This window comes from Nycticebus coucang, chromosome 11, assembly GCF_027406575.1.
Source record: "Nycticebus coucang isolate mNycCou1 chromosome 11, mNycCou1.pri, whole genome shotgun sequence".
NCBI lineage: Eukaryota > Metazoa > Chordata > Mammalia > Primates > Lorisidae > Nycticebus > Nycticebus coucang.
This window is the reverse complement of record NC_069790.1, coordinates 119,816,923-119,844,889: the sequence shown is the minus strand read 5'-3', so window position 1 is coordinate 119,844,889 and position 27,967 is coordinate 119,816,923. Positions and strand designations below refer to the sequence as shown.

The 27,967-nt window shown below is 48.6% G+C and overlaps 2 protein-coding genes and 1 long non-coding RNA gene across 5 annotated transcripts in view; 1 reads left to right on the top strand and 2 right to left on the bottom strand.

Moving 5' to 3' along the window:
* Positions 1-2,276: 2,276 nt before the first annotated feature.
* Positions 2,277-6,396, bottom strand: ATP6V0E2 (ATPase H+ transporting V0 subunit e2). Of its 2 annotated transcripts, none has more exons than XM_053609228.1 (4): positions 6,162-6,396; positions 4,606-4,653; positions 3,020-3,088; positions 2,277-2,609 (listed from the first exon to the last, which is right to left on the bottom strand). In XM_053609228.1, exons 1-4 carry the CDS (start codon positions 6,263-6,265, stop codon positions 2,408-2,410), a joined length of 423 nt encoding a protein of 140 aa, XP_053465203.1. In that variant the 5' UTR covers positions 6,266-6,396; the 3' UTR covers positions 2,277-2,407. The 2 variants fall into 2 exon arrangements, with proteins under 2 accessions (XP_053465203.1, XP_053465204.1); XM_053609229.1 differs by having other exon boundaries at positions 2,474-2,609; positions 2,972-3,088; positions 6,162-6,388.
* Positions 6,397-6,405: 9 nt separating this feature from the next.
* Positions 6,406-11,691, top strand: LOC128598621 (uncharacterized). The gene is made up of 3 exons (XR_008383672.1): positions 6,406-6,516; positions 10,438-10,598; positions 10,729-11,691. It is a non-coding gene; the product is annotated as an uncharacterized LOC128598621 (long non-coding RNA).
* A 2,076-nt stretch (positions 11,692-13,767) lies between these two features.
* Positions 13,768-27,967, bottom strand: part of ZNF862 (zinc finger protein 862) — a 28,563-nt gene continuing 14,363 nt past the window's right edge. Inside the window, exons 6-10 of one of the 2 annotated variants that reach the window (XR_008383670.1) lie at positions 27,288-27,459; positions 19,261-19,365; positions 16,806-18,917; positions 13,968-15,227; positions 13,768-13,871 (exon numbers count right to left, since the gene is read on the bottom strand). Coding sequence is in view for 1 of the 2 variants with exons in the window: in XM_053609169.1 (XP_053465144.1) it covers positions 15,058-15,227; positions 16,806-18,917; positions 19,261-19,365; positions 27,288-27,459 (2,559 nt within the window). In the remaining variant the exon portion in view is untranslated. Of the gene's footprint in view, positions 15,228-16,805; positions 18,918-19,260; positions 19,366-27,287; positions 27,460-27,967 lie in introns of both variants that reach the window. The other variant, XM_053609169.1, reaches the window with a different exon arrangement.

Sequence of the window (27,967 nt, the reverse complement as noted above, 5' to 3'; positions counted from 1 at the left end):
AGGTACCACCCACCCCACCCCATCCTCCTGTTCTTAGGGAACTTCTTTCAGCCTTTCCTACAGCTGGTCTTGCCCTTGGGGTGCCCAGCTACCCCTGCCCGGATCCCTGCTCCATGCAGGACACTGAGAAGGCAGATCCTGGCCCTCAGTGATGAGGCCACACTGGGCCCTGCTCTGCTACAGAGTCACAGGGGCCTGCACTCTGCCATACAGGGCTCAGAGGGGTGGTGGTCACAGGTCTACTTGAACAAGCCTCCGTCTTCCTCTCCCCCTGCCAGGCCTGGCTCCGGGCTGAGCGCAGCAGTCAGCAAGACCCATGTCTTCCTCTTGGTATCAGGAAAACTCAGTCCTCAGTGTCAGTCTCCCAGGATTGCAGCTCCAAGGGAAGCAGTTGCCAGCGTCCTTTCTGCTCTCCAAATCCCTCAAAGGAAGAAATGGGAATCGGGCCATGGGGTGGGGGATGGGAAAGCCAGCAAGCTGGCAGAGGCTAGGGTTTTGCCACCACGCAGTGCTCTATCCATCATCACTGTTTATTAGACACGAATCAGATGCTCAGTACAGTCACAAGCAAGAGCCTTGTTTCATGGAAGGCCTGAGGTCAGGAGGGGAAGTGAGTGTGAAGAGGGTTTAGAGGGGCCCAGCTGGAGTCTTGAGCTACTGGCCAGCCACAAATGATTGGATACAACTCATTCTACTGCTGTGCCAAACACCACCCACTGACTGGGAAGGGAGGCCAAATAAATAGTCAACAAGTAAGCGAGGGTGGCTTCTTTTCCCTGAAAGATAGGACAAGCCATCAGCTGAGGACCAGACAAGGTGGGTGAGTTCTCACCTGACTGTGCAGGCAAGTGTCTAATGTCTCAGCTCACCCTCTTTTTTTTTTTTTTGTAGAGACAAGAGTCTCACTTTATGGCCCTTGGGTAGAGTGCTGTGGCCTCACACAGCTCACAGCAACCTCTAACTCCTGGGCTTAAGCAATTCTCTTGCCTCAGCCTCCTGAGTAGCTGGGACTACAGATGCCCGCCACAACGCCCAGCTATTTTTTGGTTGCAGTTCAGCCGGGGCTGGGTTTGAACCCGCCACCCTCGGTATATGGGGCCGGCACCTTACTGACTGAGCCACAGGCGCCGCCCTCAGCTCACCCTCTTTGAGGACTGAGGGCAGAGCAGGGATACCCAAGGATCCCTCTGCTCTGGCCCTGTCTATCCTGCTGCCCAGTCTTACCAGGCTCACTCCTCTGTGCCCCCCGTCCCCAGCACAGCAATGGGTACACTCGTGGCAGAGGCCTGGTCCAGTGCTCCCAGGGTTACTGGTGCTGCACCACCCCTTACCCAGCTCCAGGTACTCACACCTGCTGTGAGAGACTCTGACTTTGAAATCTGCAGAGGCCAGGCCTTGTGGGGGACAGCCACTATGCTCAGATGCTCAGGCTGGGGGGAGGGCACTATCTACAGAGAGAAGAGCAGAGAGGGGGGAGGAGGATAGAATATTCTTTTTTTTTAATTATATTTCTTTCTACTTTTATTTCTTTATTTATTTTTTGCAGTTTTTGGCCAGGGCTGGGTTTGAACCTGCCACCTCCGGCATGTGGGGCTGGCGTCCTACTCCTCTGAGCCACAGGCGCTGCCCAGGACAGAATATTCTAAGACACAACTCTCCCAGCAAGCCAATTTAAGTGACTTTATAACTACAAAGGATGCTAAACATTCAGGTTTCAATCTTAACCCAAATAACAATGTTGCTTTTTTTTTTTATTGTTGGGGATTCATTGAGGGTACAATAAGCCAGGTTACACTGATTGCATTGCATTGTAAAGTCCAACAATGTTGCTTTTTAAAATGTGAATGTTTCCGTTCCTTTAGTATTTTCAGAAATTTCACATCTAGATGTGTTGGAAAATTAAAGAATAATTCCATGCCAGAACTCAAAAAAGTTTTGCACATGGTGCGACAGAGCCCCTCCATCTCACAGCAGGGTGGTAGCAGAGCTGGTAGCCTAGGCATCTGACTCTCCACCTGGCTTGGAGCACCCTGGGATGGATGTTCCTTCTCTAGAAGGATATATGTCCTCCCTTGGGCTGGGTTGAGTCCTGGCTTCTGCACCATTTGTAAAAGAAAGATCTCACCTGTACCAGCTCCTTAGCCAGGTCCTACTTAGGAGGAGGGAAAACTCTGGAGCAGTGGGAATTTTAGAGGGTATCCCCAGTTCTAGCCCCATTCTGCACTCAAGGCTTTCCCAGAGGGCCTGGATTGGCTGGGAAGGTGGCACTTCTCTGTAGAATAGGCAGACTCTAGCTGGGCATTGTGGCGGGCGCCTGTAGTCCCAGCTACTCGGGAGGCTGAGGCAAGAGAATTGCTTAAGCCCCTGAAGTTGGAGGTTGCTGTGAGTTGTGTGAGGCCACAGCACTCTACCGAGGGCCATAAAATGAGACTCTGTCTCTACAAAAAAAAAAAAAAAAAAGAATAGGCAGACTCTCGAGGTGTGGATCACAGGCTGCCAGCAGGAGGGAGCTGGCCAGAGGAGGACTAGGACATAGCTGTGGGGAGAAGGGAGGGATGAAGGGGCCATCAGGTATAGTTGAGCCAGGGTCATCCAGAGAGCTGGGACACCTGAAAAGCATATCACATTAAAGGGTCACTCCCTCACTATGGAGACTCCATCCCTACCACCCCGTCCCTGAGAGCCTCCACATCCCTGCCCCTGCCCTGGTCACTCAGCTTACCCTCAACTCTATCAGTTCACTCAGAACAGATTCTGCATCACCCATCACCCCTCAGAGGCCCAGCAATTCCATATGAGGCCACACCCAGACATGTCCTGGGAAGAAGAACTGTGAGGACAAGGACAATGGGGCTATAGTCCTCATCTCATCCCTGGTGGCCAGCATAGGGCTATGCAGGGAGTCAGTGCTCAGCCCCTTAACCACAGCTCTGCCTCTCCCTTCTTCTCCACCCACAGGGCTCCAAAGTACCTGGGGCCAGTGTCAGCAGCAAGTCATTCCCACAGGAAGCGCACATACCAGATGGTTTCGTTCTTCAGCTGGGGCCCAAACAGGGGGTTCAGCTGAGCCAGGATGGCAATGAGCCAGCTGCCAGGGACAGCAAGGTAGGGGTGAGCTTTGGCACAGAAGGAGCCTTGCCGTGGGCCCACAGGGGAGGCCTTGGTCACACTCTTTTCTCTCAAGGTAGATGCAACTGACCCAGTAGATGGCGGGGCTGTGCTCCTGGGAGTGAAGAAGGGTCACATGGAACCATCCACACTCCAGCAGGCACAGGGGCTCAGTCTGGTACTTGCATGTTTTGGTTTTGGTTTGATTTGATTTTCAGTACATTTATAAAATGTCTGAGTGGGGCCTGGACCCTGGGATTAGGGAAGAGGAGTGGCTTCCAGCTGTCCCCTCAGATATCTCTAGTCCAGGCTCCTCACTCAGCACATCGCAGGGGGGAGAATAGGGTGGGCCTAAGGGAAGGCACAACTGAATCACCTCTTTCTAGGAGCCTGGGAAGAAACAAGGCCAAGCTGGGAGGAGTGAGGGAGCAGGGGGCCTCCTGCCCACCTGACATTCAGGCGTGGGAGCTGCCTGGAGACCTGACCAGTACCTGGCATCAGCTGCTGGATATCTGGGTGGCTGTCTAGCCATGTCATCCATGACAAACATTCCAACTTCATTTGCCACAGGAATAGGTCCCCAAAGACTCTGAAAGTGCCTGACTTGGAACACTTCCTGTGACCAGACCAACACTGCTTTCTACAGAGATTTGTCTTTTTCACCTCTGGCTCCCTGCAGCAGCCTGCAGATGGCCTAACAATAGGAAGCTGTCAGAATCCTCACCTTCTTTACATTGGCTTGAGCTCTGAGTTCATGCTTTGTAAATATAATTTCTAGGTTGATATTTTCTTCAAATGGCCCTACCTTTCTTCCTGTACGCATCTAATCTGCAGCCTGCTTTCTACTTCCCATATGTTGATATCATATTTGTAATTTTCTCACATCTTATATATGCCTCTTCTCCCCAACCTCCAGCCACCATCCCTTGTGTCCTGGTCTCTAAGCCATCAAATCCAAGGCCCTCTGAGGCCCTATGTGGGGCAGAGGAGGACATTCTGCCAAGTCCTAAAGGACTGGCAAACAGCTTTAGAAAATGGGCTTTACATTCTTTCCAGGGAATTTTTAAATTTTTTTTGCAGTTTTTGGCCAGGACTGGGTTTAAACCCGCCACCTCTGGCATATGGGGCTGGTGCCCTACCCTTTTAAGCCACAGGTGCCGCCCACAGGGGATATTTTGAAAAAAACCACGTCCTCCTGTATTTAAGTTAACATCTAATTATTATGTTAAATAAGATTTTTTTTATTAGTAGGAGGTAAGAAATATTAAATATTATGTAAAGAAGGCCAGGCATGATGGCTCACACCTATAATCCCAGCACTTTGGAAGACTAAGGCAGGGAGGAGTTCAAGATCACCCTGGGTACCATGGAGACCTCTGTCTCTACAAAAAATAATTAGCCAGGCATGGTGGTAGTGAACACCTCTTACAAGAGCAGGCTAGGGTGAAAAGGGAAAAAGGAACTGGCTGATTTTGAACTGGAGAAAATGGTACTTACAAGAGGTAACAGCAGACAGCAGTGGCTACCAGCATGGTGATGATCACTCTGCAATAGAAGAGGACACAGGTCAGGGCAGGTGGAACCAGCACCCTCAGAAGGCCTGACCAGGGCCAGAGAAAAGGCCCCTGGTGTCAGTTCTTTTCCCACTGGCCTTTCTTATGCTACCTGGACACAGGAGGCTGAGGTCTACTCAGAGTAAGAACAGCAGTATGGAAAATAAAAACTTAAAATGTTGGGCGGCACTTGTGGCTCAAAGGGGTAGCGCTGACCTCATATGCTGGAGGTGGTGGGTTCAAACCTAGCACTAGCCCCCCCAAAAAAAAACTGCAAAAAGAATTAATAAATAAAAACAACTTAAAATGTCACCTTATGGCAAGGCCAACCTTGACAGATCCAAGTTATGTTACAAATTCTTCCCTTCATCTCCTTTCTACATCACCCAATATTTCTCCATCCTGATGCAGACATGTTGGGAACAGAAACTGCACACAGCTGCATTTTTGGCAGCCCACTAGGGAGCGGGTTTGTGGAATTCAAACTTCATTGGGCAACGAGAAAGAAAACAATACACCAGAATACTGGGAAAGAATGACAGTAAGCCATTTCTCAGGCTGAGTGAGTTGTTATAAAAGAGAGTGGCATTACCTACTTTGTGTCCAAAGAAGACTGGAGACAGAAGCTTAACAGGTAGCAGAAGAGACTTCAGTTGGACTGGAGAAAGATTTCACCAAAATTTGCAGGAGAGGCAAACCACTAAAATGGTTTTCAAACTGAAGCTGTGGGATTCTGAGCCCTGCCTATTTTTAAGACCAAAGGCAACATCCATATATCCAAGCAGCCTCCAGGCAAAGCCAACCCTTCTCCAAACCAGGGCCTCTGACCTCTCATCTAAAGCACTTCGTGTTGGTGCTGGAGAAAGAAGCACTTGACCTCTCTTTCAACATTATGACTAAGCTGTTTAGACCAGTCTTGGCTGGGCACTGGGTAGACTGTGGAGAACAGGACAATCTCGGACCTTGAAGAACTTGTAGTCAAGGCAAGAGAGTATTTACAACTGAAGAGAACATGAGCAGGAACTGGTGAGCAGCGCTGACATCTCCTAGGGGATCTTCTGAAAACACTACCAGCTAAAACGACCCTTTCATAAAAGCGCCGTGCCTTGGTGAGCTTCTTACATGCACTACTTCAGGTAATCCTCGCAGCAGCCTTCTAAGGCAGGGTCGTCATCACCCCCATTTTACCTAAGAACCTGAGGCGTGACACTTGCTCCGGTAACACACCTAGCAAGAAGTGGAGGGATGCATTAGTGCTCGTCCGTGCCCTTTATTGGCTGCGGGACAGGTGACATTTAACCATCTCTAATGTCACTCTGCCCTTCACCCCAGCCTCCTGCCCGTTACCTGGCTGAACTGGCCTGAGTGCAGAGACGTCAGAGCAGGCGTCTGGGAGCCTGGCGTTCTTGGTGCGGGCGCTCGCTGCAGGGCAGCAAGCCGCCGCTCGGGATGCAGGGACGCGGGGACCAAGGGTCGGCAGGGCCTGCGCAGTTTCCTTACCCGCGGTTGGGTCCCTTAGGCACGAACCAGGGCCCGGCGATGCCAATGAGGCCCCAGAAAGTGGTGAAGATGATGACCGGGAGGGCGAACGAGTGCGCCGTCATGGCCGAGCGCGGGATGCCGGAGCTGGACGCCGGAGCTGGATGCCGGGCCGAGCTACACTAGCGCCAGGAGCTGGGTCCCCTGCCGGCCCGTGGACGTCGAGCATGCGCAGCAGGACGCGCACCGCGGAGGCGCTCGCCCGGACCGATCTGCGCACGCGCGTCACCTGAGCCGATTCGCCGAGCTGCCACTCTGGGGACCCGGATAAAGGCGCGCCCACGGGGACTTTGGGATTAGATCCCTGACTCCTTGCGTAAGTAGCTGCAGTTTATAAAATGTGGATGGCAATTCTTACAAGGTTGCTGGAGGATTAAGTGAAATAATAAGCGTGCAGAAAGTACCTAGCGTAGTAAAACTAGTTTCTTCTATCAGGGCTGGGAGAGACCTCAGAGCCTGGTTTTCTCTTTGGACTTTGTTTCTTTTTTTTGAATGGGGTAGTACAATCATCATACCTCACTGCTGCCTCAACTCCTGGGCTCAAGCCATCTCCTGCCTCAGCCTCCTGTATAGCTGGGACTACGGGCCTGTGCCACCACACCTGGTTAATTTTTTTTTTTTTAATGCAGTTTTGGCCGGGGCTGGATATGAACCTGCCACCTCCGGCATATGGGGCCGGCGCCCTACCCCTCTGAGCCACAGGCGCCGCCCATGGTTAATTTTTTTTTTTTTTTTGTAGAGACAGAGTCTCACTGTACTGCCCTCGGGTAGAGTGCCGTGGTGTCACACGGCTCACAGCAACCTCTAACTCTTGGGCTTACGCGATTCTCTTGCCTCAGCCTCCCGAGCAGCTGGGACTACAGGCGCCTGCCACAACGCCCGGCTATTTTTTTGTTGCAGTTTGGCCGGGGCTGGGTTTGAACCCACCACCCTCGGCATATGGGGCCGGCGCCCTACTCACTGAGCCACAGGCGCCGCCCCATGGTTAATTTTTTAAAACAAGTTTTGTAGAGATGGGGGTCTCACTAGGTTGTCCAAGGCTGGTCTTAAACCTCTAACTTCACGCATGGCTGGTCTTGGACCCCTGGCCTCCAGCGATCTTCCCAGTCAGCTTCCCAAAATGCTGGGATTACAGGCATGAACCACCGTGAGTGACTTTTGGGGCTCTTGATCTCACATATCCCTCTGTGGAGATTAATAATCTCTATCTTCTGTAGAGATCTCTTCTTCAAGGGATCAGTGGCTCCACAAGAAGCCTGCCACATACTCATATATTGTCGGTCAATGGTTTCGTGACTTGAGAGTTGGTGTAATCTTTGTAATGCAGAAGGTTGATGTACTAGTCCTTGCACAGACCCCTGTGTACTCAATAGCTGTTTTCCCCAAGCAGGAACTAGTCATACCTGCCCTTCCCTGCTCTCCAGTTAAGACATCTTTATTCATCCTTTCAATATTCGTGCATGGGGGAGAGTAGGTGATTTACAAATATTTTAGGCATACAGTGCCATCTTCCATTATTTCAGGTAAATTGGAGGTGGGTGATACACAAAGATGTTAATTATGAAATACCATCTTAGTTTTCTAGGAGTTGTTAAATTAGGTGAGAAGTGATACATTCTGGTAAAACTATAATGCTGGCCAAACTGGCCTAAGAGCCCTGTGATCGGAATAGTCCATGCCCATTATCAGCATGCAAAGGATGAAGAAATCAAAGAAGGCTCCCTCGAGGAGGTGAGATTTTGCTGGATTACAAAGAATGGTTAGTATTCTCATCAAGAGTGTGCACTGCTGGGCGGCGCCTGTGGCTCAGTTGGTAAGGCGCCAGCCCCATATACCGAGGGTGGCGGGTTCAAACCCGGCCCCGGCCAAACTGCAACCAAAAAATAGCCGGGTGTTGTGGCGGGCGCCTGTAGTCCCAGCTACTCGGGAGGCTGAGGCAAGAGAATCGTTTAAGCCCAGGAGTTGGAGGTTGCTGTGAGCTGTGTGAGGCCACGGCACTCTACCGAGGGCCATAAAGTGAGACTCTGTCTCTACAAAAAAAAAAAAAAAAAAGAGTGTGCACTGCTGATGGGTGGCACCTGTGGCTCAAAGGAGTAGAGTGCCAGCCCCATATGCCAGAGGTGGTGGGTTCAAACCCAGCCCCGGCCAAAAACTGAAAAAAAAAAAAGAGTGTGCACTGCTGAGAACAGGGTTAGGGTGCACTTAGTATCCATGACATAGTATAAAGCACCATGGTCCTTACAATCTTTCAGAAAATCACCACTAAAGTCCATCTCTCTCTGTAGCTCCAAAAAAACCCCCCTACTTTCCTGAATTTTGTTAAGAAAAAAAAATTCTCTGTATAAAAATGACAACTATAATGTGAAATAGATTCCCTTCTCTGCCCCAGCTAAGGCTAGAGCCAAAGGCAGTGCTTGGTTTAAACAACCAGCTCTTTTTGGATGCTTGTAGCTTCTACTCTCTTTTCCTTTAATGGTCTTTGATGTTTCATTTCTGTCCTAATTTGCATTTGATTGCCAAAGTCATCTATTTGGCACCTTTGTAACAGTCTAAGGTCCATAAAGGGATCAAAGCCATAAACTGGCTCCTACTTCAACTGCTGAAGCCTCCTTGGGACCCAAGCTCCAGCTGTTCCTTGGAATGTGACCTGATGACAGGGGCACCTCTGGGCTGGTGCTCCATTTCCAGGGGCAGAGGCTAATTGTTCATATAACTAAATACTTCCCCCAAATACAGTTCCACAGTACCACATCTTTCTTTCCTTTCCTTTTCTTTTTCTCTCCTTTCTTCCTTTCCTTCTTTTCCCTTCCCTTCCCCTTCTTTCCTTCCTTCTTTTTTTGATAGAGTCTCACTTTGTCACCCTCAGTAGAGTGCCATGGCATCATAGCTCACAGCAACCTCAAACTCTTGGGCTTAAGCAATCCTCTTGCCTCAGCCTCTGGAGTAGCTGGGACTACAGGTGCCCAGTACAACACTCAGCTATTTTTTAGAGATGGGGTCTTGCCCCTGCTTAGGGTGGTCTTGAACTCATGAGCTCAATCAATCCACATCAGTCTCTCAGAGTGCTAGGATTACAGGCCACCACACCTGGCCCATAGATTTATTTCATTAAACTTTGTTTTTAGCTTAAAGGGATCATAGAGGCTATCTAAAGTAATCCATTCACTTTACCAGTGATAAAACTGAAGGCCTGAGAAGTGAAGAAGCTCGCCTAAATCCACATGGTTCAGCTGTGAAAGAACCGGGGCCTCAGGCAGCATAGGAAGACCTCCCTGGGGGATGCGGAAGGGGTTGTTCTTTCAGGTGTGCACAACAAAAGCAGAGAGTCTCTCCCAGCTACCTAACAGGATATGCACAGCCCAGAACTACAAGAAACACTGGCCAGTTCACACTTCCCAGAGGCCCTTTGCTGCCCAGAGTGTGGCCAGTGCTTCTGCCCCCCACGTATCTTCGTGCCCTTCTGGCAGAGCCACACACCATGAAGTGCCAGAGTCTAGTGCCAGAAGCACATCCACATAGGGCCCCAGGCACAGTCCCGACCATAGCAAAAGGTTGAAAACCAAGTCGTAGGCTTGGTGCCTGTAACTCAAACGGTTAAGGTGGCAGCCACACATACTAGAGCTGGTGGGTTCGAATCCAGTCTGGACTTGCCAAACAACAATGACAACTACAACCAAAAAATAGCTGAATGCTGTGGCGGGTGCCTGTAGTCCCAGCTATTCGGGAAGCTGAGGCAAGAGAATTGCTTAAGCCCAGGAGTTGGAGATTGCTGTAAGCTGTGACGCTGTAAGCTGTGACGCCGCAGCACTCTAACGCCACAGCACTCTAACCAGGGTGACAGCTTGAGGCTCTGTCTCAAAAAAAAAAAAGAAAGTCAAGTCGTCTCTGGCATCCATTCCAGGGACACAGGTGAGCAGTGGCCGTGCAGGTGTAGTCAGAGGCAGCATCTGAAGAGCCATCAGAGCAGGGACCCAGCCATGTGAGAAGCCTACCAGTGTTGTTGGTGCAGGAAAGGCTTCCAGAGTGCAAGGATCATAATGACCCAAGAGAAAACCCACAGAGGGGCCCTGCCTACATGTAATAGCAATGGGGGCTGGTGCATTTCGAGAGGCCAGTCCACTCAGACATGCCTGGTAACATTACCTTGGAAGCCACAATTACTCTTGGGAAAAAGAAAGGCAGGGATACACCACCTTCCAGGGCCTCAGCTTTCTTCTCTCCTTTCATCTCCTACCAGAGTGATGGAAGAGGCTACACCAGGAGATGCCTCCCTGAGTGTCTACCCTTCTGAGAAAAAGCAGCACCCAAGCTGAGCGTGGAGGCTGCAGCGAAATCCATCTGCTGCAAGGCAACCCCAGGAAACAGGTCAAGGAGACTCTACCTCCATCCTCACTGCAGGTCAGGGTCAGGTCTTTGCTGGACAGAAGCCAGTTCAGGCAGTTATGACTGACTTTGGAGTCCTAAACTGAAAGGTACATTATTTGTGCACCTGATTCAGTGGGTTTTTTTTTTTTTTTTTTTGAGACAGAGCCTCAAGCTGTCACCCTGGGTAGCGTGCCGTAGCATCACAGCTCACAGTAACCTCCAACTCCTGGGCTCAAGCGATTCTCCTGCCTCTGCCTCCCAAGTAGCTGGGACTACAGGTGCCTGCCACAGCGCCCGGCTATATTTTGGTTGCAGCTGTCATTGTTGTTTGGCAGGCCCCTGCCAGTTCAGGTGTATGTCGCTGGTGCCCTAGCTGCTTGAGCCACAGGTGCCGAGCCCAGTGGGTTGTTTTAATGTCATAAAAAAAAAAACTAAAAAGATCTAGTTGTACTGAGTCTCTGCAAATCTTTGCTATGGCCCTGTCCTGAGGATATGGAAGTGTTAGGTTCACAGAGCTGGGCTCCAGAAGGGATCCTAGGATTTGTGCCTTAGGGAGCTCTGTAGAGTGATGGGTCTAATGCAAAAGCTTTTACTACTGGTAGAAATCTATGTTTTTTCCTTGAAAATATGGCTTTTTTATCCCCAGTAAACCAAAAGAGATAATGTCAAGTAAAAGCATTTTGTAAACTATGAAGTGCTAAATAAATGTAAGGGCTGGGCATGGTGGCTCATCACTATAATCCCAGCATTTTGGGAGGCCAAGAAGAGAGGATTTGCTTGAGGCCAGGAATTTGAGGCAACATAGAGGCCCATCTCTACAAAAAGTTAAAAAAATTAGCTGAGCATGATGGCACACACCCATAGTCCTAGCTATGCAGGAAGCTGACTCAGGAGGATTGCTTGAGCCCAGGAGTTCAAGATTACACTGAGCTATGGTCATGCTACTGCACTGTAGCCTAGGCAAGAATGAACCTGTCTCACACACACACAAATAAGGCAGCCAAGTACTTAATTACGACTCTCACTAAATGATCTTACCTTCTCCTTTCACTGACAAAACAAATTTAGCTCACTTTCAAGAATCATAGGAGAGAAACCAAAAGCCAAAAATAAAGGTGAACATACACTTCCTCCACCAAGCCCCATTCTTAGCCTTGTCTCTTCTTAAAAGAGGGAAGATCTAGTTAGCTTTGATCGGCTCCAATCTCCTGGGTCTTGCTTAGGGATGTACAGGACAGATGGATGTGTTGAAATAAACTCTGCTTTATTCAGATAGCAAAAGATTAGGAATCAAACATGGTTTCTGAAACCTCATTTGCACATCTTTGAGGAGAGGATATCCCTAGGCCAGTCACCTTTAGTGTTTTTTGCTAAGCAGACACCTATATGAGGAAACTGCCCTCCTCACTGCCCTGATAAGTACTTAGCACCCTAGGAATTCATCCTTTGCAAGAGAGAGAAGCAAAGGTCTGGAGCATGGCCACACTTCTACGGTAAATGACCAGGAAGGCAGCTGAGATCCTCCACTCCCGCCCAGTCTGTATGGCTATTGCTGGAATAAAACTATCAGTTATATGCTGGTTACTTGGAATGTCAGACCCAGTGGGGATCAGGCATCAGGGAAAGGGCAGGATCAGTGTCAGGACGTGAACACAGAGATGCCAGCAAGACTACAGGTGCTGGGTGGAAGGGGGACAGTGGCCGGAAGGGGTGAAAGGGGGACAGTGGCTGGGACTCTGGCCAAGAGAGTGTGCTTGTTCCTTCTACTCCTGGTACCCTGCGACTTGTCTTCCTGTGGGGCAAAATAGGAAGCCTCCCCAACAAGGGGTCTCCAAGCTTGAGGTCTAAATCACACCCAGCCTTTATGAAGCAAAGGGCAGCCTGGGCAACGGTAAGAGTGCTCACCATGCTTCCACCCTGGGGTCCTGAACAAAATCATCAGTTGTCTTCCTTCTTTGTCTTTAGCTGACAAGGGGGAACCGGAACAGCCTGTGCCCCTCAAGAAACTGGGTAGTGCAAACACCTATAATAAATAGCATTTCAGTCACTCTGCTCTAAAGGGACCCCCTTTCCCACAACCTAAGGAAGGCCTGGGATGGGTCCTCAGCATGCTGACGTGGACAGGGCAGGGCACCTCCCCTGGCTCCCACCTCAGCTCCAGAACTGCTCCCATACAGAGCAACAGGGCTGCTTACAGCACTGGCCCCTGCTCTGATGGGATCTTGGAAGAAGAAGAGGCCACACCAAGGGAAGGGTGCTTGCTAAAACCTCACCTCAACTGGGAATCCCTCTAAGAGGAGGGTTACAGCCCCACTTTAAAAGGCCTTTCTCTCTACTGTTCTAGGGGACACGGCCATGGAGGCTATGACTGGGTGGCCTGTGACCATTATGGCCATGTGGATAGTGGCACCTCCCAGAGCTGCAGGTGCAGTCTGGGGTGCCCCTTGGGGGCCTTTGTACCCCTCTGGCTGGAAGACATTTCCACAAGTGAAAGGTGAGAAGTGAGAAAGGAATTCCTGACTGGAGCTGAGAAAGACAAGAGGGCAGTGGCATGAAGGCTAAGTGCTAAGGCTGAGGGGATAGGAAGGGCATGTTGGGAAACAGGGCATCTGCAATAATGGGAAAGGGCTTGGATGCCAACTCCCCAAGGACTTCCAGCACCTTCTGGGAATGGGAAGAGGAAAACTGCTGGTTAAGGGGCCTGATTGCATGGCCTTGCAGCGTAGAGCAGGGCCCCACCTGGAGCCAGCAGCCAGGCAGGCATGGGGCAGGGGCAGAGAAGACTTTCCCTCTCAGATCCCTCATTTCCCACTCACGCTTAAGGGCAGCAGAACCTAGACAAAGTCATCCCCATCCCAGGAAGCAGCTTCTTGAGCCTGCCAAGACAAAGCTACCCCTAGAAGGGAAAGTTTTTACTTTAGGCTGGATGAGAAGAGGGGGTGATGGGGACTTGGGGTCTAGTAGTGCCAGGAGCCTCCCATGCCCTGGGCAGTGAGTAGTTAAGCTGGAGCGTGCCCACACCTCCTGGGGGAGCTGAGACCCCAGTCACTGAGCCCATCTGACTTGGCTCATCTGGGTGGAGTCCTAGTGATTCCATGTAGAGGCCCTAGAGCCACTTCAAGAGTGGACTAGACTGTCATGTAGATGATACACCAGGAGGGTACCCCATCTCACAGTAAGGGCTTTGGGGGCAAATTCATACCTGTCCCACTAAGGACCAGGACAGAGGCTGAAGGCAGCTAAGTCCACACTGTGCAGGCCGAGGTCTTTCTTTCAAGAAGCTCAAGGATCTGTCACTCACTAACCCTATGGCAGACAAGGAGGCAGCAAACATGTGGATTCTCTGCTGCCACTCCATGAAGAGGGAAACTGAAGCACAGAAAAGAAGAAGGGATTAATTACAGTTAAGCACTGCCTGTAGCAGAGTTGGGGCTTCATCCCTAGCCTCCCAGCTCCATCATGGGCCTGCTCACTCCTGAGGAACATGAGCTCGTGGACTGTGGGTCAGATAGTGCTCCAGTGTGGGAGGTGCCGGACTCCGTGTCACATAGGATACTGGTTGCACTGTTCGGAGCTGTGGGAAGAGAACCTCTCTTGGGTGCTCTGTGCAAAGGTTTTGTTTGTTTGTTCTGAAGGAAGCCCTGGGAGGAGGCAGAGGAACTCCCTGATACAAGCTCCCCACCTGAGCCATGAGAGCCAGGGCGAGAGACCCCAGAATAGTGACTCTTGGGAACTCTTGCAGCCAAGCCAACTGTCCCTAAAATGGAGTCATCTTCTATCCTAAGAAAGGGGTCTTTCCCCCTTGCCACTTAGATTATGGGCAGCCTCTCTGGAATGTTCCCCAGGAATGCCCAGAAGTCTGGGTGCTGCTTTAAGCCCCTGACCCAACAGTCTCTCCCACTTCAGGAAAGTCTTCTTGCCACTAGAACAGGGGGTGAAATCTTTCATGATGTGATTATTTCCTGGAGCACCTTAAAAAAGAACTTGAGCTGGGTGGCACCCGTAGCTCAGTGGGTAGGGTGCCAGCCACATACACCAAGGCTTGTGGGTTCGAACCCGGCCTGGGTCAGCAAAAACGACAACTGCAACAAAAAAATAGCTGGGCGTGTGGCAGATGCCTGTAGTCCCAGCTCCCTGGGAGGCTGAGGCAAGAGAATCACTTAAGCCCAAGAGTTTGAGGTTGCTGTGAGCTGTGACACCACGGTACTCTATCAATGATGACATAGTGAGACTCTGTCTCAGAAAAAAAAAAGAACTTGAGCTAAGAACCTTTTTAGCATACGATATACTGTGAAGCACTACTGTGCTTGCAGGGCCTGATGGCTCCCTTGCCTCTCTGGCATACAGCCTTCTGCTACCTTGTCACTATCCACTTCCTAGTGCTTAAAGAGTGTCCCCACCGAAGAAAGACTAGGGAAGACTAGCATCTTCAGAGAGCCTGTCTCCATGATTGCAGAGGCATCTCCAAGGCAATGCCAAGGATTCCCCTCCCTCAGGACATGCCAGGGCGCCCCAGACTGGTGCTGGGGTATAGCCCAGAAGGGTCTGTGATGCAGTCCTCCCGAACTTCCACTGCCTCCCTGGGGGGCAGAATGAGTGGCTCCTTGGTCCCGGACCCCCCAACACAGAGAGCACCCGGCTCCTTCTTTCTGAGCTCCACACCTGTGCGAGGGAGGAAGGAGAACAGCCATTAGATTGGTCACACGATGGACCCCTGCCCACTCCAGCTTTGTCCCAAGGCTGTTCAGTGAAGAGAACATGGCAGAACAGACCAGAGATGGGACTGGGATTGCTCTTGAGCTCTCACCTGTTCTCACTCTGCTATTCCATTACCCTAAGACAGCAGATCCCAACCAGGGGTAATTTTTCCCTCAGTGGCCATATTTCTGCTCCAGGAGCAATGTCTGGAGATAGTTTTGATTGTCACAAAGGGGCTGGGAGGTGCTACTGGTATCCAGTGGGTACGGCAAGGATAGAGGCCCAGGATGCTGCTAAAGTTCCTACAATGCATAGGAGGCCCCTGCCAAGAAACACCCAGCCCCAGAGTTAATAGTACTGAGGCTGAGAGCTCCTGCCCAGGAAGCGGGGATGTTATCACACCAAGTGTCTGTATAAGTCCCTCCATCCCTATGGAAAGAACACCCTGTGTAAGGGTGTAGCTGCCACCATCCTCCTCTCCCCTCAAGGCTGGACTCTGAGAACAAGGCACTTAACAAGCTGCTCAGGTGATGGAGTTACCACACTCTCCCTCTTGGCTCTCCCTGCCTCTTTTCTTCACCTCACCACCCTGCTATGGCTTCAGGGCCACCTTGCTTCCTATGAAACCTGTTAGCTCTAAGATGCAGCCCCACTGCTGGTGATAGGAGAGAAAAATGGTTGTGCAAGCAGGCAGGACACCAGCCAGAAGAAGATGCCGAAAGAGAGAAACCCCTGCTCTGCCCCCATCACATAAATAAGAACGGCCTGGAGAACCCAATGACTGGCATGTTCTCTTTGGTTTCCAGGGACTACTTGCAGAGAGAAAACTTCTTGTGTTTGTCTTTCAGCAACTTGTCCTCTCTTCTAACATTACTTCCCCCTTCCCGGCTAGCGTGGCTGTTTCCGCTCTCTGTTGCTGACCAACCCCGACACACACACACACACACACACACACACACACACGACCCCTGCACAACCACTCTGACCTGAGCTGACCTCTTTTCTCCTGAAAATCCCTACATGGTCCAGAGTCTACGCAGCCACACTTAGAATATGATGATGCTGCCAGCGTGGCTCGCCTTCTGCTAGTTATTGCCAGTATTGGTCTTAACCTTTAACTAGCGCCATTTGCTCCTCTTGCCAGACTCTGTTCTGAGTGCTTTGCATATATTAACTCACTGACAGATGAAAAACCAAAGCACAAAGAGGCTGACTTGTCCAAGGGCACACAGTTAGTTATGGGACAGAGCCAGCACTGAACCTGAGCAGACAAGCTCCAGAAGTCTTCGCACTGTGCCCTGCTGCCTAGAGCTTGCATGGTCTTTTTAGCTGGGTCACAGGAGCCTGGAGGCAGGTATCAAGGCCCACTGGTCTAGCAAATGCCTAGGCACACTACCCAACCGCCAGGAATGCCTGCAGACCAAGCTCATCTTGCTGGCTGACATGGTGAGAATGCTGGCTCAGCACAGGACTGGGAAGATTGGATTAGCTTGCTTTGTTTTCCCACATCCAGGGAATTTATTCTCGGCTGCTTGTACTTACTCTCATGGGAGCGGGCTGGCACCTGGGCACAGGTGTAGACGTGGCTAAAACGTCGGCCTGAGGAGGTCAGGTACCAGTGCTGGATGGCAGGCTGGGGGTCATACTCTGTGACTGCCACGCCATTCACAGCTGTCATCATGAGCATGTTGAGCACCTCATTGGAGAGCTTGGTCCTCTCATCAGTCCTGATTCGGCTCATGGCCTTGAAGCCTCGCTCACAGCAGGAGGTGGAGACAGGCAAACAGACCACCACAGCCATGAGCTTGCTCAGCAAGGGGAAGCTGTAATGCTGGGCCAGGGTGTTTTTACACAGCATGGAGAATGGGAGGTTCTGGGAGATGGATTTCAGGCCCAGCCACTCCTCCAACAGAGCTTCCTCACTGTATCCTGCAGGGAGAGAGAGCTTGAAATACCTGGCAAGGGTGAGAATATCATCATTCCCAAAAGTGGCAAGTTCAATCCCATTTGGCCAGGCCATAGTATCAAACACCTCCATGTTCTTGAGCTGCTGGGGACGGTCTGCATCAAACCTCTGCTGGAGGTATTCAATCCCAGTGAGCACTACTCTCTCCCTGTCTGCCTGGAACCGCTGTTCTGCCATCTCCACTCTGTCCAAGAAGATGCCATGGAGCCAGCCATCCTTGAAGCTGGCATTGAACTCTTCCTCTTTGGGCCCAGCCTGGTGACGGAGGGTCTCTAGTGCTATGTAGGCCCGGCCCAGTGTGGCATTCACCTCTGTGACCAGCACGATCTCCTTCTGGCACACCTCAGACAGAGACCTGTAAATGCTCAGGAAGTCCAGAAGGAAGTGGCAGGATTTGACGAAGTGGAAGCCCTTCAACAGCTTTAGCATACCCTTGGCCCTCTGCCCAACCTGGCCCCCAGCCTCTGCCACGCTCTGGAGGTGCCTAGCAAGGGCAGGCCAGCTCACAAGGAGAGCATTCAGTGTGCGCCTCTTACTGGCTACCCACCTGACAGCGTTCAAGTCCTTCAGGCGGAGGACCTCCTGCTCCAGGGGAGCTGCACCTTCCTGCAGCTCGCTCAGCCTCTTGTTTGAGGACTGATAAAATTTGAATATGGTACGGATATGCCGGTCACACTTCCGCACCAGATCGATGCTCCCACATGCTTCCACCACGGCCAGGTGCAGCCTGTGCGCCACACAGTGCACAGGCAGCAGCTGGGGGATGACCTCCTGGAACTTGTCCACAAGGCCTCCTCTACAGCTCAGCATGGCTGAGCCATCTGTTCCCAGGCCCACTACCCAGCCAGGCTTCCGGAAAGGGATGTCCAGCTCATCCAGGACAGAAACAATGGTCTCAAAGTACCCATCTGCTGTCTCACTATAGAGCGGGGCCAGGGTGATGTACGACTCCTTCACCTCCATCTGCTTCAAGTAGCGGATATAAATCCCTACACAGGCCTGGTCAGAGGTGTCAGTGGAGCTGTCCAGCAAAAGGCTCATGCAGGGGGAGCTCCGGACATCATCAAGGATCTGCTTCTTCAGGGTCTCTGAGATGTATTTGATGAACTGAGTGCATGCGGTGCGGTTTCGGTACTTGCCTAAAATCACGGTCCCAGTGCTTTGGAGGAGTTGCAGGATTTTCTCAAAGTCATTCAGAGGCCTTGAGTGGTATGCGATGGAGTAGGCAGCATTGAAGAAGTGCTCCATGTTTGCCATGAGGTCGCTGGAGATCTCTGGGATGAGGGCAGTCTGGGGGGTGTCTTCTTTGATTTCAATGGTGTTGACACAGAGCCTGTGTGCTTTGCTGACTTCATGGTATTTTAAAGTCTCCACTTTAAAAGGCCCAGTGTAACCTCTTACTAACCGAGATGATTTGTCATGGAGATTGGGTTTTTCTTTGCAAGCTGAGCAAAAGAGCTTGGTCTCTTTGGGATCAATTACTAACCATGGGAACTGCCCAAACCATGACCTCTGAATGGAACGGGGTCTGTAAGTCCTCTTGGTTTTCCTGGGCCCATCCACTTCTACGTCACAGATGCTGGAGCTGCAGTAGGAGGTACACGGCTCCACAGAAGGAGCTGGAAGTGGTGCAGAGTCCACAGCCACAGCCTGTGTGTCTACCTCTCTTACAGCCACCATCTTTTTCCCTTTGGAGAAAATTAAATCATGCTTGGTTCTGCTTTCTAGAACTCTGAAGTCTTCTAACAGCTAAGATACCCCCAATTCACTAAGCACCGCTTATGCAAAGCATAAAGATCCACCTTTCCAGAGACTACTAGTGGCTATTTAAGCCCTCCCCATTCTCTTCAGTAAAAGTCAGGCTGGTTCCCCAGGAGTTGCTGCTAATCCTGTGGGTCCTTATGCCAGCCTTGTGCTCTCTGGCCACATGGGATTGTGTGACACCAGATACACACCAAGTATGGGATGAGTGATTTACCACAGCTACCTGCACCCTGCACATGCCTCAGAACTTAGTAGGTCTGGACTCACCTGGAGGATGACCTTCTCCCCACTTGGGCCCATTTGGATCCTTTATCCAGGGTGCAGCTCTCCTTTCCAATTTGGAGATCAAGTCTGGTTTGGCAGCTGCAGGCTCTGTCACAGGATGAAGAGTCACACTGAGATCACTGCTACACAGAGTCAAGCAGCCTACCTTGACCTGACCTGGCCCCTGAACTGTGCAGGATGCTGCTAGGTTCTGTCCTTGCTACAGTCTAGTAGCCACAGGCAGGCTGAAAGCACACCCCAGCAAAGTGCAGAAGAGGAGGCCAGGTGGGGGTGTGCTCCAGCCAGGGTGGACAGCTGCCTCCACCCCGTGGATCAGCTTTGGGGGCCACAAGCCAGCAAAATGCATCCGTGGGTAGGGAAGCGTGGAAACAGGAACGAACACAGAGGATAAAGCAGAAAGAAAAAGAAGGCAGGGATGAAAAAAAAGCCACATGGGGAGTGGAAGATGCCACCCATGGTTGGCCTCCTCTGTGAACCCATGGCAGGCAGCTAACTACACGGGTTACCTAATGGGGCACTCGCAAGGCCCCCTGAAAATACCTACCATCTGCAATGGAACCTGAACTCTGGTGAGAGAAAAATTTGTCTTTGGATTAAGCACTGCCCTTTACTTACTATGTGCACATTGTCTAGAAGTATGCAAAGAAATCACTTCCCTGATGTAGGATACAATCCATCAGTATTTACTTACACGCTTTTGTGTGTGTCTATGTGAATGTGTGTGCTTCTGAGAAGGAATTGAAGGACAAAGTAAACGGGAGATTATTTTTCACTACTGGTTCACTTAGACATATTTATATTTATAATGTACACATGTATACATGTGTATCTACAAACTTACTACTCTATAAATAAATTACTGGAGTGTGGTAGATTGAACATACATCCTTCTTAAAACATCTCTAAAAAATACAAATAAAAAATAAACATCTCTAAAGTGAGAACAAAGGAATAATAAGAGAAATACTGGACTACAAATGCTAATGATACATTTTTGGAAGGAAATGAATTAAAAGAGAAGCACCAACAGGACTATACACTGAATGCCTGTAGAGGGGAGCATGGAGAAGCAAGGTAGTTGTACCGCAGAGTCCCAGAAAGATTCAGAAACCGGAGGTAGCAAGTCGGGAGTAGGTGGAGGGTGAGGAATGGGAGGGAACAGAGGGCTCAACGTCTGCACAGAGAGCTGCTTGAGCCCAGTTCCTCTTGGTTAATCCAGGAAACTGGGGAGCACCGCCACCTCACCCAGGAGAACAGAGACTAAATCTACAGAAACACTTACCAGGAAGGCTCTGAGCCCGGGTGCTGGCTGGAGTGGAAGATGAAGGAGAGTGTGGTGCGTAAACAATGAGGGGTGCACCACTAGGTTCCCAGGGCACTGCTGGGCTTATTATACCCTCTAAGCAGGAGATGGAAAGAGTATTCTTTGGAGAAATGGAGTTGCCCCTTGCTCTCCCCGCAAAAGACGACAGATACTGACTTTTGTATGCTCTTATAAAGAGAGACCCAGATTTGCTGCTGATCACCCAACAATACTGACCCCTTGATGTATCCCAGCCATGCACAGAGCTTCCAACTGGTTATTTAAAGAGTTATTTTTACAGACAAATGAATCTAGAGATAATTATTTAAGAAAAGCCTCTGATATGAAAGAGGGAGACTAAAACAAGTAAGAAAAAGGATTTAAGAAACTAGAGATATTGCAGGGAGCAAGATAAAACTTCAAAACAATAAGAATTATAACCAGAGAGAGCCAGGCATGATGACTCACACCTATAATCCCAGCACTCTGGGAGGCTAAAGTGGGAGGATTACTTGAGATCAAAAGTTTGAGACCAGCCTGAGCAAAAGTAACACCCCCATCTCTATTAAAATAGAAAAAATTAGCCTGGTATGGTGGCTGGCGCCTGTAGTCCCAGCTACTTGGGAGGCTGAGGCAGAGGATTACCTAACCCCAGGAGTCTGAGGTTGCAGCAAGCTATGACAATGCCACTGCACTCTAGTTTGGGTGACAGAATGAGACCCCGTTTAAAAAAAAAAAAAAAATATATATATATATATAAAAACAGAGAGAAAAGTTATGACAGCCACCTAAGAAAGGAGCGATAAGAGTGCTTAGAAACAAAAAACCCAATAGAATGAAAAACAAATATATAGCATTGTTAGAAAATAAACTGAGGAAATCTCTAAGAGAATAGTATAAAAAAAAGAAACAAACAGAAAACTAGGGGCTCCATCCAAGAAATCCAGTATTTAACTAATAGGAATTTGTGGAAGAAAGAAAAGAGAAAATATATAGGAAGAAACTATAGAGGAAATAATACAAGCACATTTACCCACACTTGAAAAATGTGTTTCCACATGGAAGGGAAGCACCAAATACCCAGAACAAAAGATTTAAAAAACATCCTTATGAAAGCAGATTATTAAAAATTTGAGAACACTGGAATTGATTTTAAATGTTTTTGGAGTGGCCAGCCTGAGCAAGAAGTGAGACCCCCATCTCTACAAAAAATAAAAAGATTACATGCTTGTAGTCCCAACTACTGAGCAGGCTGAGGCAGGAGGATCGCTTGAGGCCAGGAGTTTGATGTTGCCATAAGCTATGATATGACACCATGGCACTCTAGCCCACGGTGACAAAATGAGATACATTTCAAACAAAACAAAACAAAAAACAAAAAAATGCTTTTGTAGTATAAAAAATAAGTCATAGTCAAAGATTCAGGCACAAAAAGGCATTAGACTTCTCAACAGCATTGGAAAACCAAAAGAGCAATGCTTTCAAAATTTTGAAGAGGATTATTTCCAACCTAGAATTCTATGCCCAACCAAGTCATTAATCAATTGGGAGGGTGTATTTTCAGATATGCTGAGTATGTACCCTTTCTTATGAAAATACTAAAAGATGTGGCCCCCCAAAATGAAGATATAAACCATGAAAGAAAGAAGAGTCCAACCCAGGAAGGGTGGAGAGACTAAAGCCACAGGTGTGCAGCAGGTCTGAAGAGGAAGTAGGTTAGAAAAGCAGGGGACGGAGGCTCAGTGAGGGAAGTCTCCAGAAAAAGAATAACTGAGAGAACAAAGGATGCTTGAGCATGTGTAAAAGACTCCTCAGAGGAGTTTATAGGTCTTCTGGAAAGTTTGGGAAGAATTGGTGAGAGTCAAGAAAATTAGCAAAATTTTCAGGTGAATAAAGTCTTACAACAAAGGAAATATCATCATAATATACATCTTTGCTCAGTTGGAAATAATACATAATCATATGTAGGCAAATAATTTACATTGATTTTACCCCCAAAAGTGTGATATACCTGTTCTGAGAAGATGGAGGGAAAAGGGAGGGACAGGTGATGTAAGAGGGCTGAATCTCCATCTTCCACAGTAGGAATCAATAGATATCTAAAATCAATAAATCAGGAACAGCAATAAACACAAGCAACAGATATTACAGTGTGATTCTGTCTGCCTGTTTTAGCCAAAACAAGTAGGAACCAACCATCCCACATTCCAAAACTAGATGACCAGCCCAGCCCTCACTTGCAGAAAGTGGAAACTAAAAAGGTCAGGAAGTTGGGTATTAGAGATGCTTCTGGAAAGAGCTTTCAAGTGTATTGTGAACCTCTCTCCCCAACTATGGAGCAGAGCAGGGTGTACTCTTTCCCCTAATCTGACTATCCCTTGAGGTGCAGGCTGGCCGTGAATCCAGGCCTGGACAAGACTGAGGCAGACACTGACTGCCACGCCCAGGAGGCCATGTTGGGAGTACCTGCATTCCCAACAGGAATGACAACAAAGATCCGTGAGTGTTTTCCTGGTCCAGACAAGGCCAGGCGGGAAAAGAGAAGAGGCCTAGAGTCATCTTCTAGGGACTCTGCCCAAGACAGCTGTCTACTGGTGTGATGAGCCCGGGAAGGAGCCTGTATGGGACACACTGCAGAAGACATTTGCCTGTGTCAAGGCAACTGCAGAGAGATGCCCCCAGTGGCTGAGGGGGTGTCTGCAGAAGTCACAAACACTCCTAAAGAATCACAGTCCAGAATTTTTACTAGTACACAAACTCTGAGCTTTTGTTTGCTAATTTTTCCTTTTTGGTAAATATTGATATATTTTCAAATTTATAGAAACTTGTCAATAATACAAGGAACTCCAATTGTTCCCATTTTGCCCCATCTGCTCTTCCATGTTCATTAGCTCACTTGCACACTCTCCTTTTGTGTATATACATATTTCTGAACCATTTGAGAGAAAATGATATTCATATCCCTTTATTGCTAAGTGCTTCTCTGTGTGTATTACCCCCTAAAAGGACCTTCTCTAGGTTGAAAACAGGTAACCCTTCCCCTTACCTCATCCCCACTCCCTCTGGGTGTGGGTAGGCTCTATAAACACAAAGACAGGTGGCTCCTGCCATCATGTTCACTTACATGGCAAAGGCATGTCTGCCAGCAGAACCAACCTATTCACAGGAGCCCTTTAAAAGCAGGGAGTGTTCTTAGGCTGGCAGGAGACAGGGAGGTCAGCGCTTCAAAGCACACTATGATTCCACACACTCTGTCACCTGAGGGTGGAGGCAGCTCTAGGGGAAGGACATGAGAGCAGCCTCTGGGGACTGACAGTATTCCCTGGTCTACAGGCAACAGAGAACAGGGACCTCAGCTATATAAACACAAGTGGGCTCTGCAAGCAATAGCAAAAGCCACTGGTTATTTCTAGACAGAATTAAAAAACTACCATAATAAAAATCTAGAGGATTTCTACAACACCCAGTATAAGCAGATCATGGTGTTTCAAGATTAAAATACAAGAAACATTAAGAAATAGTTGAGAGATTTTTTTTGAGACAGAGCCTTATTTTCACCCTGGGTAGAATGCCTTGGTGTCAGGGAAGCCCACAGCAATCTCAAACTCTTGGGTTCAAGAGATTTTCTTGCCTCAGCCTCCTGAGTAGCTAGGACTATAGGCACCTACCACAACACCCAGCTAGCTTTTCTATTTTCAGTAGAGATGAGATCTCACTCTTGCTCAGCCTGGTCTCCAACTCCTCAGCTCAAGCAATTCACCTGCCTAAGCCTCCCAGAGTGTTGGGATTACAGGTGTGAGTCACCATGCCAGGCTTAAATGAGACATTTTTGAAAATGGCTTTTCTTAACCATGAAAATTATGACAGATGTTTTCTTTTTTTAAAAATTGAGCTTGCTCCAAGGAGTTCTATTTGCAAAAAAATAATAAAAGATAATTCAAAATATTTAGAAATATTTAGTTTTGAACGCTTAAAGCACTTGCCACAGGGAGTTGGGGAGGAAAGTATGGAAGATAAAAAATAAAAGGCTGGGCACCAGAGCTCAGTGGTTAGAGCGTTGGCCACGTGCTCCAGGGCTGGTGGGTTCGATCCAGCCCTGGGCCTGCTAAACAAAAATAAAATAGCACTGTGGCAGGTGCCTATAGTCCCAGCTACTTGGGAGGCTGAGGCAAGAGAATTAGTTGAGCCCAAGAGTTTGAGGTTGCTGTGAGCTATGATGCCATAGTACTCTACCAAGGGTGACAAAACGAGGCTCTATCTCAATAAAAGAAAAAAAAATAAATTAAAAAAACAAGTAAAAATAATAACTGGAGAATCTCCATTATGTCTCAACACTATTTTATATTGCAATTATTGGCTTGATGCCTTTTAAAAGATCACTTTTAAACATACAGATCCTTTATGCTGGGCATAGTTACTTACAGTCTCCAGGCTCTTTAAAATGCTTTTTATCTCAAACATGAAAAATTGTTTAAATTGGGGGATAGTTAAAAGACAGTAACGGGAGACCTAATTGAAGTAACTAAAAAGAATCATACTCACACACAATTCAGTTTCTAGACTCCTGTACCAGATTTAATTTCACAGACAACTGGGGAGGCTACACTCATCCCTAGGAAGTCTTTCTTTTTTTTTTTTTTGTAGAGACAGTCTCACTGTACCGCCCTCGGGTAGAGTGCCGTGGCGTCACACAGCTCACAGCAACCTCTAACTCCTGGGCTTAAGCCTCCAGAGCAGCTGGGACTACAGGTGCCCGCCACAATGCCCGGCTATTTTTTTTTTGTTGCAGTTTGGCCGGGGCTGGGTTTGAACCCGCCACCCTTGGCATATGGGGCCGGCGCCCCACTCACTGAGCCACAGGTGCCGCCAATCCCTAGGAAGTCTTTCTAATTCCTGCCTCCGGGCAAGCAAAGTTAACCCCTCTTCTGATTGTATTTTTCCCAAATAAGACTTAACCAAGACTGAATGTACCTAGTTAACCAAGACTTCCCTACTTCTTAGCTTATTTAAAAAAGAAAAATGATAAAATGCTTAGATTATGCTCTGTCTAAAAACAAAACATTCACAGATGGCCCACTGCAGCTGTGGGAGAAGCAGCTGTCACTACTGCCCACCTGTCACTTTCACAGATGCTGGGGGTGGGGGGCAGTAAGGGGGGGTTCCATAGCGCAAAGCCTGTAGCTCCTACAGATTACTTTAAAGGAAAACGCAACATTTTTTAAGAACATGTTTTGGCTTGGTGTCTGTAGCTCAAGCGGCTAATACGCCAGCCACATACACCAGAGCTGGCGAGTTCGAATCCAGCCCGGGCCTGCCAAACAACAATGACAACTACAACCAAAAAATAGCCAGGTGTTGTGGCAGGTGCCTGTAGTCCCAGCTACTTGGGAGGCTGTGGCAAGAAAACTGCTTAAGCCCAGGAGTTGGAGGTTGCTGTAAGCTGTGATGCCACAGCACTCTTCCCAGGGTGACAGCTTGAGGCTCTGTCTCAAAAAAAAAAAAAAAACAGAACATGTATATTTTTTACAAACGAATTTCCCACTCATTTGCACTGCTTTTCAGCATAGTTGGGACAGCAATGCCCTTTGGAGGGACACCCTGGACCTACAGCATGATTCCAAAACCTCTGGTGCTTCAAAACAAATAATTACTCAAGTCATTTCTGAATGTTTGAGGAGGTATTTAAAAACTGTGAACAATGATAAAAGCACTTATGTGGGTGAGTAATGTTTAGAAAGTAATCCAGATCTGAGCTATACCTGAAAGGGCAGTATAAATAAGGGGATATGACATCAATTAAATCATTAAATATTCTTCTTATTCTGCAGAAGTCATGTCCAGGAGGTGGCTCCTGGAACTCCTAAGTTACGTACAGCAGCCTGTTCTGCCAGGCTGTCACAATGTATGTTCATAAAGTAAAGAAATTAAGTGAGAGCTTTCAGAGACGAAAAGCTGTCTTTCCAACTTGATGCTACATAAGAACCTTGGGTGTCACCAGAAAGAGGCAAAGGCAAGAAAAAGAAACAGACCCAGGAGATCAGAATACTATCTTAAAAAGTAATAACCACTCTTACCCTCATAATCCCCCAAGTCCAAACGCAGTGACCCCCGTGTTCCAGGCTGACACCTGGAGCCTCGGCCCTAAGCTGCACAGACAGAGGGGTCAGATCCACTTGGAACCCCGTTAGCCTCCAGGGGTATGCTCATGTTGTCCCCTCCCTCTGCCATGTCTGATGCCTTCCTCTTCTGCTCCACCTGGTTTTAAACTCAGTTAAGGCATTTCCTGCTCTATAAAGCCTTCCTGCTCTCTCCTGCAACGACTTCCTCTTCAGTAGCTCCAGGGTACTCTTCTGGAAGCTCTTACAGGAGACTGTATTATTTCATAGTTTCTTATTAAAATGTCTGCTTCTTACACAAGCCTGCTAGCCCTTGAAACTAGAGACCTTGACTCATTCATGTTCATCAGATACACAGTAGGTACTCATTAAATATTTGATGGAGGATGAATGGATGTATGGACAAATGGATGAAGAGGTGATAAAATACAGGAACCTAAAAGGAAAGCTCTAAGGGACAAAAGATGCTCTCCCCGCCTGCTTATGTACAGGAAGAAGGCAGAAGCAGGATGATGAGCACCAGCACAGATACCCTGTGAGTTTCCCAAGTCAAATGACCGCAGTGAATAAAAGCCTCCGGGAATCTTTACCCAGGGATGCCAAGAGCTCATAGTTCATGCGCATCACATCTCTGTACAGCTCCTTTTGCCGCTTGTCTAACATGCCCCACTCCTCCCGTGTGAAATACACTGCCACATCCTCGAACACCAACGGGAGCTCCTTCAACACAGGGACCTCCAACAGCCCCTCTTCAGAAAGGTCCTGCAACAAAGAGCAACAGTCACTCAGCACGCCTCTGTCAGATGCCTGCATGACACTTCTGGGGGACGTCTTAAGACTCAGTCCTCCTGGAAAGTTCACCAAGCAGCCCAGATGCACTCTGAGGAGTTGGTTTATCCACAGAAAGTCACAGAATCAAATTCATAGGGCCCAGAATTAGTAGGTAAAAACGAAATAAGCCTCAGTCAGATCCTACCATCTCCTGGGAGGTAATAAAAATAGGCATCTCAGAAGAGCCTATACCTTGTCTTTAGAGAGAGTCCTGAGAGCAGTGACTCACCTACAACTACAGCAGTGACTTTCTGCCTCTACGAGAACCTGCTAAGATTTCCCAGTGGGATAGGAAGGAAGAAGTGGTCAAAAAGAACTAAAGATGGTTATAATCAGTGACTATGTTTACATATGCCTCACTGCTGAAAGAATTCTGATTATAATCTGTTTATTAGCTAAAAAATATCAGGAACATGAACATCAAAGAAAAGAAAGGAGC